Source organism: Marmota flaviventris, chromosome 19 (assembly GCF_047511675.1).
Source record: "Marmota flaviventris isolate mMarFla1 chromosome 19, mMarFla1.hap1, whole genome shotgun sequence".
Lineage (NCBI taxonomy): Eukaryota > Metazoa > Chordata > Mammalia > Rodentia > Sciuridae > Marmota > Marmota flaviventris.
The window spans coordinates 11,582,321-11,599,952 of NC_092516.1; the positions used below are offsets into that span (position 1 = coordinate 11,582,321).

Genomic DNA, 17,632 nt, shown 5'->3' on the forward strand with positions numbered 1-17,632 from the left:
ACAAAGGAAAGGGGCAGGGCTTCTCGCGGCAGCTGTGAGCCAGCAGAAGGGCTGGTTATTTTACAGGGGGTTGGGTGTGCGACCCGTCCCTGTGCCCCGTGATGGTGGTTCTCCTGAGTGGGCGGGGAGGGGGCTGCACAGAGAAGGTTCTGCCCTGCTTTGGGGAGGGGCGAAGAGCTTCCTGCATCTACTGCTGCTCCTGTGAACGCGGCGGCTCTGGAGTGGCGCGTCCTGCAGGAGGCGAGAAGCTGCACCTGGTGCCGTCAGGAGGGCTCTGCGTTCGTGTGTGAACCAACCGCAGGGTGACAGTCTGGGAGGACACGCCTGCCCCTGTTCCAAGCGTGGGTGGACGTCTGCCCTGAACAGTCCAGCAGGGCTGCAGAGCAGGGTCCTGTGTCGGGTGTTGCACAATCCGGGAGCAAAGCACGTGGAGAGCCGTGCGAAGGTCATACGCAAAGGATGCTCTTAACACAGACGTCAGGGACGTCAATGTCTCAGAGCGTGTGTCGGGGGTCCTGGGACGGATGATAGGGGGGTGACTGTGCTCTCTCTCCATTGATAACCGCGGTCCTGGGTGTTGACAGGGCTCCGCTGGGTGGCTCCCATCCTCCTCTCCTGCATCCGTGGTCAGATGGTGGCTGGACCTTGGGTCAGTGCTTCCGCAGCCTGGTGTCGGGTGGTGCTGGTGCTGGCGGGGCGTCCCCTGGGCCTGCGCCCCCAGGTGGTCTCTCATGGCTGGGCCTCTCAGGGCACAGCGGCTGGTCTCCAGAGGGACTGGGCCAGAGGAAGCTGTGCTCCCTTCAAGGACCTAGACCCCGAGTCGCAGGGTGTCCCTCGGTTGGTCAAGGTTGTCCTGGTGTGGGGAAGGGGCCCGAGACCCCGCCTCGGGGTGGGGAGCCCCCGGGCCTCACTGCCGGGCAGCAGGTACTGTCTGCCCACCTTTGGAAGGCACAGGCTTCACGGCCCCCCCAGAGCTGAGGCCTGTGTCCTGAGGACACTGTCACGTGTTTGTGTCCCCATGACCCTCAGGCCCAAGTCAGGGTGGGAGGCACCCAGCCCCCAGCACCCTCCCACCCTCAGAGCCGCAGCGGCCATCCCCAGGGAGGCTGGGCTGGGTGGGGCTGGCCAGGCCGCTACATGCTGAGTCACCCAGTGGCCGTCCCCCCACGGGCCCTGGGCCCACTCTGTGACTCAGCGTCTATTTCTGTCCTGGCTCCCCACTGGGGCTCCTCCCCTCTGTCCCTGACCCTGGCTGCCTGGGCTTCTGGGAGCCGGGTGTGGCAGAGAGAGCCTTCCAGGGCTTTCCTGGCTCCTGCCCACCCCGGCCTCCGCTGTGGGTGAGGGAGAGGGGACGGGGTCCCCCAGATCAGCTTGTTAGAGGGCGGGCCTCGGGCCCCGCACAGACCCCCGGTCAACTCTCGTGGTGACCAGCTTCCCTGGTGGTTCAGAGCCTGGCTGGGAGCCACCGGGCCATGTGGAGCAGGAGACGTCGGTCTGTCCCCACGGTACCGGCCGCTTTCCCACCTGCGTCCCACCCAGAGCACCGGGAGCAGCCGCGTCCAGCACCGAGAGTGGCAGCTGACGTTGTGCTGCCGTGCTGTCACGTCCCTGTCTCTCTGTGCAGCCCGCCCACTGCTAATGCCCTGCACGTGTGAGACTTGCATTGAGGGACGTTGGCATCCGTCACCCACATCCGGTCCCCTGCAAATCATGAGCCAGAGTCGGGCGGCTGTCTTCGTCCTTTTTCCACAAAGTAAAACTTAACTGCAGTGAGACTTCCAGTCTCAAGTTCCTGTGTGACGAGTGACGCGAGCCCACGCCTGGAGGCCCCGTCCCCTGGCCTGGAAGGTCTCCTCGTGCCCCTCTGTGACCTGCGTCCACCACCCACCCCAGAGGTCGGACCTGGGACTGCTGATTAAGTGAATTCATTTATTTTATTGTTTGGTCCTGGGGACTCAACCCAGGGACGCTCTACCGCGCAGCCACGTCCCCAGCCCTTTTTATTTATTCATTCATTTTGAGGCAGGGTCTTGCTAAGTTGCTGAGGCTGGCCTTGAACTTGGCGATCCTCTTGCCTCAGCCTCCCAAGTCACTAGGATCACAGCCGGGCCCCACCACATCTGGCCACGCAACGTGGACGCTTTCCTCCCGTCCTTGTGGTCCTGTGGTGACTCACCTTGGTGCCAGGGCGGAGCTGGGCACACGTGGGCGGAGCCGGAGGAGCCGTGGGACTGGCAGCGGGGGCTTTGAGGGACGCGGCGCCAGGGACTCGGGTCTGCCCAAGGGTCCCCAACTCAGCTTGGGGGTCGGGGGAAAGGGCACGGGAGAAGGACCTGGTGGGAGAGAGTAGAGGGCCTGGGCGGGGAGGGGTCTGTACACCTCGCGGGCAGCGGCGTAAACAAATTCCCAGTGTTCACGTTATGCTGGAAAGTTCTCTGGTGGCCTGAAGTTCAGGTGGTTCCAACAGGTCGTAAGGAGAGCAGCTCCCCACACTGTTTATTAGTTGAGTTAATCCTCTCAGCAACCCAGTGAGGCAGGATAATGAGATGAAGACACCGAGGGTCAGAGTGGTGAGTTGAGCATGTGGCAGTGTTGCCTGGAGGACACAGCTTGCTGGGTCCCACCCCCACAGTTTCTGATACCATAGGTCCCGGTGGCGTCCAGGCATTTATAACATGTTCCCAGGTACTGCTGGGGGCGGGTGCGTTTGAGAACCGTGGCTCTCGGCCTCCTGGCCTCTTCCAGCACCTCGCGCTGCGGGCATCTCCGAGCCACCTGCAGAGAGCCAGGTGGGCACGAAAAGCAGATCAAAACCAGAAAGGTGCGTGGGGACCCAGGGAATTTCTGATGCGCGGGCCAGAATGCGACAGGCACCACCCAGGTCCCCAAACTGCCCCGTGCAAGGTCATTCGTGACCAGTTCTTAAGGAATCGGCATTTGGGGCTTTTGGATCAAATTGGTTTCAACCCCAGGGTTCAGGCCAAGTCGCCTTGTGCCAAACACGCAGCCCACACGAGTGCTGAGTCCCTGGTCCTCTGGGTCCGTGCAGGACAGGCCCGCCCTGCCCCTGCCTTCAGCCGGGCTCGTCTGAGTGGTCTTCCTCTCTAGGTGACGAGGGGCCGGTTCATAGGTCCCCTTCGCCCCACCCTGGGTAGACATGCTGCAGCCCTGTCCCGGGCCGGGAAGCCCCCAGGTGGCCCCTCGGTCTGTCCCAGGTGGCCCCTCTGTCTGTCCCCTCTAACGAGCCCCATTAGGAAGTCCTCAGCACTTCCCCTGGACGTGGTGCCGCGGGTCCTGGGCCCGGCCTGTGTCCCCTCCTGTCTGTCTGGCCATCTTGGCTGCTTCGCGAGTCCAGCCGGCCTGGGTGTCGACTCAGGCTTTGCACGGCAGACAGGGGCTCCCGGAAACCAGCTCCCAGGCTGATGCGTCTCCTTCCCTGACAGTGAGGAGGACAGGTAGCGCTGCTGGGCTCTGCCCCTGCGTCTGAACCTCGGTCACCTGAGAATCCACACATGGGGTCCCGGCAGGGGTCAGGGGCAGCTCTGGGACATGCGAGCCAGCAGCCACGGGCTGACCTGTAGGTGGCTTCCAGCACCTGGGACCCCCCCCCCCCAGCTGGAATGAGGGTCTGAGTCCACAGGACCCCGCGGTCGTTGTGCTGAGAACAGGTGGCATTGAGCCCCCACGGCCATGCGAGGATAAAGAACATGGCTTTGGAGGGAGAAGATCATCCTCTGGGGCCTGGCTTCACCCCGGGCCTTAGGGCCTGGTGAGGTGCAGCCACAGACAACGGATGAAGGAACGGACATGGTTGTGTTCCAATAAAACTTTATTGAAATAGCCAGCCTGTGGGCCACAGTGACCTTACAACGGGGCAGTTTGGGGACCTGGGCGATGTCTGTCGCATTCTGGCCGAGCGTCGAAATTCCCTGGGTCCCCACGCACCTTTCTGGGTTTGATTCTGCTTTTAGCTCCCCCCCCAGCCCCCACCAAGTCTAAGCCACCGGATAGGGAGCTTAGTGTGTCTACAGAGATGGAAGCCGTTGGTTTTCCTTCCCTCTGGTTTTGCTGATCTACACACAGAGGAGGATCGTGTGCGTCCGATAGGAGTTCGATGTACGCAGAAGCCCTCGAGATTGGTTTTGAGACCTGTGACTCGGCCAGGCCCTGTCCCCAGGCTCAGTAGATCTTACCTTGTTGAGTCTTCACCCTTAAGGAGCTTGCCCAGGGTCCCACAGCGAGTGAAGGGCAGAGCTGGACCTGACTGTCCCTGCTGGCCCCCGCGCGGCCTGCTGCTTCCCACCTCCCCCAGCTGCCTGCCCCCTCCTCGGCCCCCGGGACCTTCCTGGATTGCATCTCTCCCTCTGGTTCCGCAGTGATTTGCATGGTGGTTGCTTACTGTCCACGCCCCGGGAGCTGCTTGGGGCGGGGCCTTGACGTCTCCTTCGCCCCCTGTCCCCAGCGCTGAGTCCTCACCCTGGTGTATCAGCGGGCGCTCCCCAAATATTGCCTGACAATAAACGAGGGGTTTCAGCTGCGCCCCAGCCTCCGCCCCTCTGCCAGCAGCACCTGGGCGTTCTGCAGGTAGAACCCGGACACGCAGAGGTGGATCCGCGGTCCATCCTGGTAAAACGCTGCCACGCTTCGGGAAGAGAATCCAGGCCTCAGGAAATACTTCCCACCCGCCGACAGGGCCAGCCTCCGCCTCCGCCATGAGTAACAGCCACTTTGGGAAAGTTCCAGCCTCTGACCCAGCCCCAGGACCTCCTGAGCCCTCCTGGCAGCCCTGGGAGGACCCCGCTTTCCAACACAGAAGTCCAGGCTTGAGGCTACGGGACTGGCCGAGGGCCACTCAGCTAGAGCAGAGCGGGGTCAGCATTTGAGCCCAGGTCCTCCAGGCTCCCCAGCCCGAGGCTGGTTTGCAGTGAGGTCTGTGGACCAGCAGCTTAGTACACTCATGCCAGGGCCACCCAGAGGCCCTGGGCACTGCCCTGGCACACTCCCCAGGAGATGCGGTGGACGGCCAGGGCCGGAGCCTCCCTGACCCCCCCTGCCAGCCAGGCTGTGTGGACTTCTGGAGGCACTTTGCATGTAGCACATAAAGTCACCAGTGTGGACTTTACCCTGTGTCACCTGTGCAAACACGTCCGTGGGCATTGCCAGACGAGGTGGATCAGTTTTTGTGTTTATTTTTAATAATTTTTTTTTTTTTTGCAGTACTGGGGATTAGACTCCTGAGCTCCCTCCCCAATCCCTTTTTAAGTTTTATATTTTTCCTTTTGAGACGGGGTCTCACTGGGTTGGTTGCTGAAGGCCTTGCTAAGTTGCCGAGAGTAACCTCCACCTGGCGATCCTCCTGCCTCAGCCTCTCAAGATGCTGGGATTACAGGGGTGCACCAGTGTCCCCGGCTATTTCTAACAGCTTTTAAGTTTGAAATAGTTTGTTTCCAGAAAGTTGTGAAAATATTAGAGCTTCCACGTACCTTTCCCTAATGACAATATCTGAATGATAAGGATTTTAAAAAATATAACTGTCAAACCATCATCAGGTTAAAAAATACCAGTTATGTGTGTGTGTGTGTGTGTGTAATTTTTTGTACGGGGGATTGAGCCCAGTTAACCTCTGAGCTACATTCCCCGTTCTTTCAATTTCTTATTTTGAGACAGGGTCTTGCTAAGTTGCTGAAGCTGGCCTCCAACCTGTTAGCCTCCTGCCTCAGCCTCCCTAGCTGCTGGGATCACACAGGCATGGGCCACCACGCCCAGCGACAGTAATAATTCTTGAATACCAAATATTCCATTGAGCCATCGTGTGCAGAACAGTTCACCACATCATCAGACGACATTGTGTCACTCCTTCAGTTATCAGCTGGAATTTCTCTGTGAAAGCACACATTTCCCTCCTCTCTTTGTCACCCTGATGGTCATTTAGAAAAACTGGGGCAAGCTTTCTCGTTCCCTTTTTTTCTGTTACCAAAACAGTGACCTGGCTTTCTAACCACCTTTTCCTGGGTGACACCAGGATGTCCGCCTCCCCACCCCAGCATCGACGTGAACTTGGGTGTTTCAGGGCGTGTGTCCCCTGGTGGCTGGTGGGAGGCGCTTTGGGGCCTCCTGAGGTCCTGGTGGGTGGGTGTGCTGTGGGTGCAGCGAGATGTGCTGGGCTTACCCCGCCGTTCCCTGACCCGCGAGGTTGCCCCCAGGAGGCTGGAGGTTGAGACCAAGACGACACTCGGACGCCTGGTCCGTCCCCCCCCCCCCCCCCGCCAGTCGGAGTGCCCAGGGCTGGAAGGCAGGGGCAGTGCTTGGAGGAGCACCGCCTGGCGGCCAGCACGTGGCTGTGGCCTGCCATCGTAGCCACCTCCCGCAGGCCTTGTCTGCAGGAGGAGAGGCCCTTGGGTGGTGGCCCTGGCTGAAGGCCTCGTCGCTGCCCGGTGACCCCCACCTTCTTCCACCAGAGCTTGTGTTTCAGGATGCAGCCCTGGACGTGCCTCCTGCGAGAGCCGCCTCGGCGGTCCCGGGGGCTCTGAGCTGATGTCCCTGTCCTTGTCGGCCCCCCGTCTAACTGGGAAGCAGCATCAACGGAACCTCTGGGAAGAGATTCTTTGGGCGGCTGCTTGGAGCCCCTCAGGGATTCCCCATGGCCCTTAAGACGGAAGCCACCATTCCTCATGTGGCCTCCAGTGTAGACAGAATGACAGCCTCCACCACAGACCCTGTCTTTGCCCCTGCAGTCTGCTCTGCCTCCGCCTGCCACGGGGCCTTTGCATACACTGTTCTCTGTGGGGCAGGGCTGGCCTTTTCTCTGGTTTTACCTGTCTCACTTGCTCTTCAGATGCCACTTAGACCGTCTTCCTCGGGGAAGCCCTCTGGGACCCTGGCACACCAGACTGGCCCTTATCCCCTTGCATGGACTCGTTGGTGGTACTGACCTGCCCTGAGTTCCCCGTCACAGCTGTTGTGTTAGATTCAGTTGCTGTTTGTGATCACTTGATCCCTGTTTCCCTTGGAGCCTGACTACTTGGGGCTCACGTCCCGGCTCCACCACCGTGAACCTGGGGAAAAGCCTTCCCCTCTCCCGCTAAGCTCTGTAACTGCAAACCGGGAGGATCCCTGTGCTGTAGGTGGTTGTGAAGACGGAGTGAGGTCATTGTGTGAACACTCAGGGCGGAGCCAGCTGGTGGAGCAGGTCGGCAGGTGTTATCACTGTAGGTGCCCAGTGTCATGAAGACGGGGGTGACGTCTCTGTTTAGATTCTTTTATGGGGCTCAGCACATAGTAGGTGCTCAGGAAATGTTTGCTGGCTGGCTGGATGAAGTGGAGATGATAGTAATGCCACATTCAGGGGGATATAAGATCATGCAAGTGTTGAGCTCCTTGTAGATGACCGGACACGCAGTAGGTGCTCAGTAAGTACCTGCTCGATGAATGCACAAATACACTGGGGGACAGTCGTGACACCAGTCCATGTGTTGGTTGTGGGATATGAGATAAGGCAGGGCTCAAGTTCTCTGGAGAGCACTTAGTAGGTGGTCAGGCAGGAAGCACTTGCTGAGTGAGTGAGTCCACTGGGGACAAGGGCACCCATGGTTCAGGCTGTCCTGGGTGGCAGGACAGGCAGGCTGGCGCTGCAGCACCTGTGCCTGGAGGTGGACCCTTGGGGACATTGGCCGGTGAAGCAGGAGGAGCAGCCATGGGTCTCTTCCTCCTGGGGCCCAAGTGCGGAATCCGTGAGACGCAGAGCAGCCTGGGAGTGGACGCTGGTCCCTTGAAGGAGGGTCGGTCTGCTGGCTGCTCTCCGCCCAGCTCTGCCGCGATGGGAGGTGTGGTGCTCACCTCCCTCTCCCCCACCCTGTGCTCTGTCTCCTCCAGAACCCTTGCCCGGAATCCAGCGCCTCCTTCCTGTCCAGGATCACCTTCTGGTGGATCACGGGGTAAGGCCAGCGCCCCAGGCCCGTGGTGGGTGGAAGGGAAGGGACCGATGAAGGCGTCCCTCGGCTCTGCTCCTGTCCCAAGTCTTCCTGCGCCAGGCGCTGACCGTCCCCAGGTTCACGAACCCGAGTGTGAGACACCCGCAGGCCTCGAGCCGCCGCCCTGGGGACGTGGCTCCCTTTCCCTGGCTGCAGCTTGGGCTGCGGGGCCTTCCCTGGGCCAGGGCCTTTCGGGGAGCGAAGGCGGTTTGGGGGTGTCTAGCACATTGTATAGAGATGGACAGAGACGGAACCATGGCACCGAGGTGGTGAAGGAGGTGAATTCTTTGTACGGTTCCTGGGACCTTTCTGTAACGTTGAGATTGTTTTCTAAAAGGTGGAAATCATAGGTCCACTTTTCTTTTTTAATTTTCAGTTGTAGGTGGATGTAATACTTATTTATTTATTTATGTGGTGCTGAGGATCGAACTCAGTGCCCCCTGCAGGCGAGGCAAGTGCTCTGAGCCCCAACCCCAGTCCCTGGTTTTGCGTTTTATCCTGAAAGTCCTCGGACACTTAGACCAGGACTGACCAAGCACCCCCAATCTGGAATCGAAATCCAAAACTTTCTAAGCCCGACTGTGACGCCACAAGTGGGAGATTCCACCCCGGGCCTCAGGTGACAGGTCAGGTCAAAACTCAGGGGCACCAGAAACACTGCGTGGAGTCACCCCGGGCTGTGGAGAAGGTGGATCTGAGACCCCCATGAACCTCGAGCTCAGACTTGGGCCCCTCCCAGCCGTTCGCATATTCATGAGCACGTGTTCCAAAGTCTGGAATTCAGAGCGCCTCCCCTCCCACTCATTTTGGATAAAGGATAAAACTCGATGAACTCATCCCTCCACGATCGCAGTGTTTTACTGTAGTGGCCTTTTAGAATTTGCACCCTGTGCCGTAAATCAGCATCACCCTGATGTTTCTCTCCTGATTACTCTGTTCGTGTCTCTGTAAAGATGAGGTCACTTTCCCCGGGCAGCCTAATGGCCTTCACTGCAGTTCCGTAATCTGCCCCGTGTCCCTCTGTTTGGCTCTCGCCAGCGGTCAGCTGCCTGCGGCTGTCATGGAGGGGCAGGCCCGGGCCCTGGGGGCGTGGAATGGGACCCGCTGCCCTCTGTCGCCCTCCCCGTCCACGCTGTCCACCTTTGTGTCTTGGCCCCAGGTTGATGATCCGGGGCTACCGCCAGCCCCTGGAGGCCGGCGACCTCTGGTCCCTGAACAAGGAGGACACGTCCGCACAAGTGGTGCCCGTGCTGGTGAAGAACTGGAGGAAGGAGTTTGCCAAGTCCAGGAGGTAAGTGTGGCTCCTGTCACCCCCAGGTGCCCCGTCACCTCCCTCCGCCACTGTGCCCGGCCCCGTGGCCCCTGATGGCTCTCCTGTCCCAGGAGCATGGCTTCCTTTCCCTGGGTCAAGTGGGCTGGGGCCTTTCGGGGAGCAGAGGCGATTTGGGTGGAAAAGAGAGACAGGGTCTGTCCCGCTGCCGAGTGGCTCTTGGTGACACAGCGGAGCCGTGGGACTCTCCTCCTGAGTCCGCCGTGGTTGTGGCCTGTCACCAAGCCCTGGTGTGCTCCCGAGCGTTCCTGCCGTTGGGGTGTGTCCAGCCTGTGGGGTGACCCTGGGGAGCAGGGTGGACCGGCACCAGCAGCTCTGCCTCTGTCTGGCCCTCACTGGATCCACGCAGCAGACACGGGACAGGGCAGGCGAGGCCCAGGCTCAGGGGCCAGAGCAGGACAGGCGTGCTCCAGGTTTGGTGCCCTTTGCACGCGGTGTGATGAGGCTGGTGGGGAGTTGAGATCGTGGCTCTGAGCACCAGTGTTGGGTGGGATTAAGGTGACGTGAGGGCGAGAGTGTCCCGTGGACTGTGCTAGATCCGGTGGTCAAGGATGGCCTCTCTGGGAAGGTGAGTTCCAGTGGAGATGTGCGCATCCAGGAGAATGGCCTTCCCGTTGGAGGAAGCAGCCCGCCAGAAGTCCTGAGGCCCCTGGGGAGGAACCAGGGGGCCACGTGGCTTGAGCAGAGGGGGGCTTGGGTGGGGGCAGGAGGAGACAAGGTAGGAGGCGCTGGCGGGCGCTCCCAGGGCTTGGCTCCAGGTGTGGTGGGAGGACAGCTTTGCAGGACAGTGGTGTGACCTGAGTTCTGTTTCATGACGACCCCGGGGCTGCCCGGGGGAGACCGGTCACGGGAACAAGGGCAGAAGTGGGGACAGGTGGGGCCTTCACTCTGAGCCTCGGTGTTGTCCTCCGAGCGTCTGGCGAGCAGTGGCGGGGTGAGTGTCATCTGACAAGCCGCGTCCCAGTCCTGGGTGAGCTCCGCGTAGGTTTCAGTTGCATGACGGCTGTTTCTCCATCTGGGCTGGAGGCGTCCGTCCTGCCCGGGAGGTCGAGGTGGGGATGGCTCCCGGGGCTCGGAGGCGGGTCCCCCAGGGGCAGAGCCCTCAGGGGTGCTCAGCCTGGGGAGAGGTCACTTGCTTTTTCCCAGAAGGGGAGCCAGATCTGCCCTGCCGCTGCTGAGGATGTGGAGGGGTGGGGAGGACGTGTGTCCTCTTGGGCTGGCGGTCCTTGGCACGGCCTCTCACATCCAAGTCTCTTCAGTTAACCAGAGAAGGGGTGCCGCCCCGCGTGGGTCTGGGCTGCAGGTGTCCCAGGTCTTTGAGAAACAGCGAGGGGGTGGTGGGCGGGAGGGTCAGCCTCGGCTTCCTGTCCCCTCTTGCTCCTCTCAGAGGCCTGGTCTGAGCTGCCTCCCGGCTCCTACCTTTGGGTTTGAAAATCCAGGGCTTCGCTGGTTCGTGTGAGGTGGCTGTGGGTTCTGCGCGGCCCGTGGCCACCGTAGCTTGAAGCTGTTTTGGGTGGTGCTTACGGTTGGCACGGGTGCAGGAGGGTTTGACGGCTCTGGAAAGAGTTGGGCGGTTACCATGCCGCCAGCCGTTCCGCTCCCAGGCAGAGACCCAAGAGGCCTGGAAACTCCTAAAGACACGTACAGACCTGAGGCCGTGTGTCTGTGGCGGCTCAATCTGAGCAACCCGCTGGTGAGTAGATGTGTAGACCACGGTGCCCCTACGCAGCACCCAGGAGTGGACTGTGGATACACACAACAACACGGCTGAATGGCAGAATCCTTATGCTCATTGACAGAAATCGGACAAAAAGGACCATAGCCACTCCTCCTTATCTGCAGGGGATTTGTTCCAGAATCTTCCTTGGGCACCAAAAATCTGCAAACATGTGAATAACCTACCAGCCTATCTGATTCTTAAAAAAATCAATATGCTTTCCCTAGACTTGAAGTAGGAATTAAGGGCAAGGAATTTACAGTAAGGTGACATGTATTTCAGGGTATAACTGTTACACCAGCTAAAATCCCAACTGGCCCCTTTTTGTCGGGAGATTGTGTTGTTTGAGGATGACTGGAAGCATCCTCACCTCAGAGATGAGATTTTACAAAGCGCTGACCAACATTTGGTGAAGTCCTGAGCAAAATACAGTCTTTTTTTGATTTGTGCAATAGTTGCAGTCCAAAAAAAAATAACAAGTATAGTTATTTCCCCTTATCCATAGTTTCACTTTGTATGGTTTTGTTCCCTATGGTCAACTGTGATCTGGAAATATTAAATCAGAACTTCCAAAAATAAACAGTTCATAAGTTTTAAATGGTGCACCGTCGATGCACCATCCCATTCCCTTGCCTTGGATGTGAATGATTCCTTTGTCTAATGTATCCACAGTGTATACGCTACCCTCTCGGTAGTCATTTAGTAGCCATCTTGATTATCAGACCGACAGTGCTTGTGTTCAGGTAATCCTTAGGTAGTAGCCTAATGCTGGGTCCCAATGCCTGTGTCATTTACCTCCCTTTATCTTATCACACGGGCATTATGTCATCTCGCACCATCTCAAGGAGAGTCCAGTAAGATATTTTGAGAGAGGCCATGTTCACACACATCTTATTACAGTCTGTTGTCATTGTTCTGTTTTATTAGTCGTTAATCTTTTCCCATGCCTAATTCATAGACTGAACTCTTTCATAAATGTGTAGTTTTAGGAGAAAACAGTGGATGTAGGGTTTGGGACAATTGGTGATTTTGGCCGTCTTCCTCACAGTTAAGTAGAGGGTCTAGTATTTATTTAAATATGCAGAAATATGCCCTCTGCACAGATTTGTATCTGGAAACGGAGGTTGACGTGGGTAATCGTAAGCAGGCTTGCCTTCTGCACGGACGCCTGGTGGAATGACCGTCTTCCTTCGGGACCGTCTTGCACAAGGCAGGAAGGTACAGAAGAGCTGGCACCTGGGCTCGGGTACTGGGATTCCTGAAGCAAGGCCTCTTGAGACCCTTTATCGAGGAACAAAACAAGGGCGACTCCATCTCGCGTCGCTCACGTTGGTTCCACGAGTCAAGTTGAAGTCCAGCCGGGGCCGCGTGTTCCCGTGGGGGCCTGGCTGGCGGTTCCCCTCCCACCTCCCCTTTCCCAGTCAGAGGAATGAAGTGTGCCGTAGGGTGGAGAAGATCCCTTCTCTGCCCCTGGAGATCAAATACGGGGACGGGGGGTCGAAGAGAGGGCTCCAGGCGCGTCCAGAGAATCCCGAGCTGTGGGGGCTGAGACGTGGCCCTTGCAGACACCGGCCGTCTGGTTTCACGAAAGACGAAGCCATCAGGGCTCCTGGGGGCTCTGGTTGAAGGCTGTCGGGAGACAGAATCACCATCGTCGGGTTTAAGAGGAGACTTTCCAGAGTGGCCCTCGGGGAGGTCGTTTGATGGGCGTAAAAGGGCTGAAGAAAGCAGAAACGAAACATTGGAAGAACCGGATGAGTCCTGGTGAAGCCACCTCCCGGTCACGTGGGGCAGGAGACAGACCCGAGCAGAGGCCTGGGGGGTGTTTTTGTGTTCCTCTGGGTTCGTCTTTGTCACCTGTGGCGCCGAGCTTGTGAAGGAGGTGGACAGCTTCGTTGCCACTTGGTGACGCGGAACTTGAGCGCGAGTGGCTCCGTTTTAACTTTCCGCCTGGTTGTTGGCTCCTGCAGGAGCTTAGTGCCCCACAGGGGCCTCCCGTGGCTTTCATTCAGCAGGCCACTCTGTCCCCTGCCAGCCTCTCTGGCTGGGCCGCCCCAGGCTCTTGCTGCTCTGAGGCCGGCTCCTTGCTTCTTCCAAAGCCCTCAGCCCTGGCCTTGCTCGGGCACCGGCTCCCCCCGGAGCACCCTGTCCCTCCCCAGCTGCACCTGCTCCCTCATCAGGGCCACCTCCTCCAGGCAGCCCCCCCCCCCCCCCCCCGACTTCTCCTCTCACACAGCTGCCAGGCGTGATTGCTGGGCTGCGTCCCTCCCGAGCCCCCCTGACTGTGGCACCTTCCCGGTCACCTGCGGGCCTCTTGGTCAGCATTGGTGGGTGAATGGCCGATGGCCTCCCCTGCCCTCGTTGAAGCTGGAGCCAGGGAGCAAGGCCCTGTGTCTTCCCGGTCCTTGGTTCCCCCTTCCCTGCCTCCTGTTCTGGGTGGTTTCCTCTGACTCAGCCCTTCCCCGTCCAGCGCTGGACGCACCCTTCAGAGATTCTTGCGTCGTCCACCCCCCCAAGCTCCTTCCCTCCCTGCTCTGCGCCTCTCGTTCACTGGGTACCTTGGCGCCCTCGGCCTCCCTGATCCCATGCCCTGGCCACCGAGGACCGCCCTGGGTGGGGGAGGCCCGTGGGGCACTCAGGAAGTGATGCCCAACTGGCCAAGCTGGCCTCTGGGGGTGAGAAGAAACTGGACTCCAAACGCCAGCCAGGAGCCCAGCTTCGAGGAAGAAGGACCCGGAGCAGGGGAGGATCTAGGACAGGTGACTAGTCCCCTGTGACTGGGACTAAAGGCTCTCCTCCTCAAAGACGTCCCCCTCCTGGTCCCCAGGACCTGGGAGGACGTCCCGTGGCACAGCAAGGGTCTGTAGCTGTGGGTAGGGGGGCGTTTTGAGCTGATACTGCTCCGTGCCGTCTGGACAGGCTTCTCTCCAAGAGGGAGATGAGATCACAGAGGGGAGATGCCGCTGCTGGCCCTGGGGTGGGAGGAAGGCGTCACAAACCAGCAAGTGCATGCGGCTTCTTCAACCAGAAGGGACAAGCACTGATTTCTCCTAGAATGTTCAGAAGGAACCACCCCGTGGGCTGACTTCAGGTTTCCCACTTCCAGAACTGTGAGATGATCCGTCCGTTGGAGAAAGTTGCTTTGACTGTTTGGGGAGAAGAGAGCGGGGGTGTATCAGTTAGTATCTATGGCTGGGCTGCGTAACAGGTTATCCCCAAATGTAGCCACTTAAAATAACAATGGACACCGGTCCGGGATCAGGGGTGGGCTTGGCCGGGTGGTTCTGGCTCGAGGTCTCCCAGGAGGGTGCTGTCATGCGTCAGTAAGGGCTGCATTCATCTGAAGGCTCGACTGGGACATGGGGCTACAAGACCTGCTTCCTGGTTGTGCCCAAGTTGGCAAGTTAGGGCTGGCTCTTAGCAAGGGGTCTCATGGGGGGCATCTTGGATGGAGTGTCCTCGGGACGTGGCGCTTGGCCTTGTCCAGAGTGAGTGGTCCAAGCAAGGCAAGGTGCAGTCCATGCTGTTTTGCTAACCTGGTCTTGAAGTGGTGCCCTCCTTCCTGCCGCACGCTGTTCTGCATGGGAAGGACTCCCGGGCACAGATGCCAGTCTGGGATGGTTGTTTCCACTCGTAAAGGATTACTAACTATTTCCAAAGGGACGGTGTCACCTTCTGTTCCCACCCATGACATAAAGTGCTCCGACTTCTTGATACGTCACAAACACGATTTCATGACGTGGCCTTCGGCTCCTGCCCTCTTCACGGGTCGGAAGACTTGGCTTCCCGAGGGACGAGGGTGACCAGCGAGCTTTGGTGGCCAGTCACAGCGTCTTCTTTGGAGAGTTTTTTACGGGTCCTTTGCCCCTCTTTGAAGCAGGGAGTCTGTGTCACAGGACTCGGGTGCTGTGTGCGTTCTGGACGCAGGAGCCTTGCCAGGTGTCCGGCGGGCAGGCCCTTCCCCCGTTCTCTGGTTCTCCTTTAACTCTCCCGAGTGTCTTTTGAGGCACAAGAGTGGTTTCCGTTGAAGTTCCGACACCTGTTTTTCCTTTAGTCGCTTGTGCTTTGGGATGACGACGGCTGCAGACTCTCTTGCCAAGTTCAAGGTCAGATTCCTCCTGAGGTTTATAGGCCGCCAGCTCTGCGTTGCTGACCGCTCCGTGCGGAGTTGATCTTTGTGGGTAGAGCAAGGCCGGCGTCCATAGTCATTCCTTTGCCCGTGGCTGTCCTGTCCCTAATACCGTGTTTGGAAAAGACTGCCCCGTTCCCAGTGGGTGGTCTCGACATCCTTGCCAAAGGTCCTGAGCTTCCTGGCTGGACTCGGAGTTCTGCTGCCGTGATCTCTGGGTGCCCGTACCTCTGCTTGTCTGGGCGCCTGGTGTCTTGGGGTCAGTCCTGAAGCTGGGACGTGCGAGTCTCCTTGGTTCTTTGGCATGGTTTTGGATTTTCCAGGTCTGGGGTTCTGACGGGGACCCTGGGGCCTGCGTGGGCCAGCTGGGGGCTGGCGGTCCTCTCAGCCTTCACGTCCAGTGGCTCATTCAGTTTTTACAGGCAATAGGAGGTGGCTTCTGCCTCTGTCCCCGTTTTATAGACGAAGCAGCTAAGGCCTGGAGAGGTCAGGGGACTTCCTGCAGTCCCTCAGACGGCAGGTGGCCAAGCCAGGATAGGACCCGAGTCCACCACGTTCCCCCCCCCGCCCCCCGTGCAAAGCTGTCCCTCTCCCGGGGCCTGGGCTGCGTCTCCGCTGGCCCCACCACCCCTTGACCCCACTTGTGTTGCAGGCAGCCCATGAAGGTCGCGTACTCCTCTACCAAGGATCCCGCCAAGGCCAAGGGGGGCTCCAAGGTGGATGTGAACGAGGAGGCCGAGGCCTTGATTGTCAAGTCCCCGCAGAAGGAGCGGGCCCCGTCCCTGTTCAAGGTGCTGTACAAGACCTTCGGGCCCTACTTCCTCATGAGCTTCCTCTTCAAGGCCATCCACGACCTCATGATGTTCGCTGGCCCCGAGATCCTGAAGTAAGAGTCCTCCCTCCCTCCCCCGCTCCCCGGCCTCCCGGCTTGACCACTCGTGGCTGTACTGAGGACCCTAGTGTCCCTCATGCTGGGGGGACCCACACCACGTCCCTGTCTGTCCCGGCTTTGCTTCATGCTTGGCTGAATAGCTGAGCTAAGGCACTGTGGCCAGACAGACACACTCCCCGAGCCCAGGTGGGGAGGGCATGGGAGATCCAGAGCAGGGGACACAGCCGGGTCCCAGAGCCCATGTAGCCGAGAAGTCAGGGCGGGGTCCCTTCTCCCCTCCTCTGTCTCCCCGGGACCTCTGGTTCCTTCTCTGTCCCGCTTCACCTCGGTCACTTTGTCCTCTAGTTGGTCCCCTTTGGGTGACTCTCTGGGGGTGGACAGAACAGCATGAGGACCCCAGGGCAGGGGCCGTGTTGGGAGAGGCCGGCCGCCCTGCAGCCCAACACCCAGGGGCCCTGTGTGCGCCCTGGACTGACCTGTCTGCCCCCCTCGCCTGGCTTGGAAGTTGCCCGAGACGCCTTCCCGCCCCGTGAGTCCCAATCCCTGGGTCCCGCTCCCTGGGTCCCACGGGTCACTCAGGGCTGTCCCCCGCCCCCGCAGGCTGCTCATCAACTTCGTGAACGACACCAAGGCCCCCGACTGGCAGGGCTACTTGTACACGGTGCTGCTGTTCGTGAGCGCCTGCCTGCAGACGCTGGTCCTGCACCAGTACTTCCACATCTGCTTCGTCAGCGGCATGCGGATCAAGACCGCCGTCATCGGGGCCGTCTACCGCAAGGTGGGTCCCTCCAGGACCCCGGGGATCTGCAGCTCTGCTCCGGGGGCCGGAGGGCGAGGGGGGCTGAAGTGACCCAGGTGGCGAGGGGGGACCGCTGACCAGGATCCAGGGCCACCGTGCGGGATATCTGCCCCCTGTCACTGTGGGTACCTGTGCCCGTCACCGTGGGTACCTGTGCCCGGGAGGCGGGCTGCCGGTTCTCGACGTGGGGCCGCCAGGCTGCCTCCTGGTCTCCTGTGGCTGCCCGAGTTCTCTCCCTCGGTGGAACCGAGGGGGGCCGGTTCCTGAGGATAGAGCCCGGCCAGCACCTGTGCACGTCCAGCTTCTTAGATGTTTATTTCTGCATGTGGAGCTGGCGGAAGCTCAGGCCTGCTGTGGGCCAGATGCTGAGCCACGTCCCCGGCCCCCAGGTTGGACTGGAAAGGAACCCTGTTTCCTTCCTGTCCCCTCACTTCTTAGCCCCTGGGGCGGGGGCTGTGTCACTAGGGAGCCAGGTCACTAGGGAGACAGCTGGGCCTGGGGTCCCCAGCCCTGTCTGCAAACGGGACTCAGCTGGGGGGCTCAGGCCTCCCACCCAGGCTGCACCCTGGCCAGCAAAGCAGCGTCCCCGAGGGAGGGCGGGGCAGGAGTTAGTGTTCCTCAGACTCCTCGGGCAGTGGGCGGTGGGCGGTGCGGGGACCCGGGGCCTGGTCCAGGGAGGCTACACTGTAGCCCTGTGCCCACTCCCCAGGGATGTTGGGCAGCATCTGGTGACATCAGGTTGTCACAACGTGCAGCGGGGGGCATCTAGTGGTCAGAGGCGAAGGAGGCTGCTAA

The 17,632-nt window shown here is 59.8% G+C and overlaps 1 protein-coding gene across 1 annotated transcript in view; it reads left to right on the top strand.

The window, feature by feature from the left end:
* The window catches only part of Abcc1 (ATP binding cassette subfamily C member 1 (ABCC1 blood group)), a 94,085-nt gene that overhangs the window by 34,144 nt on the left and 42,309 nt on the right, over window positions 1-17,632 (top strand). Inside the window, exons 6-9 of the mRNA XM_027940941.2 lie at window positions 7,873-7,934; window positions 9,130-9,261; window positions 15,799-16,032; window positions 16,639-16,816. Of these exons, the coding sequence (XP_027796742.2) occupies window positions 7,873-7,934; window positions 9,130-9,261; window positions 15,799-16,032; window positions 16,639-16,816 (606 nt within the window). The remainder of the gene's footprint in view (window positions 1-7,872; window positions 7,935-9,129; window positions 9,262-15,798; window positions 16,033-16,638; window positions 16,817-17,632) is intronic.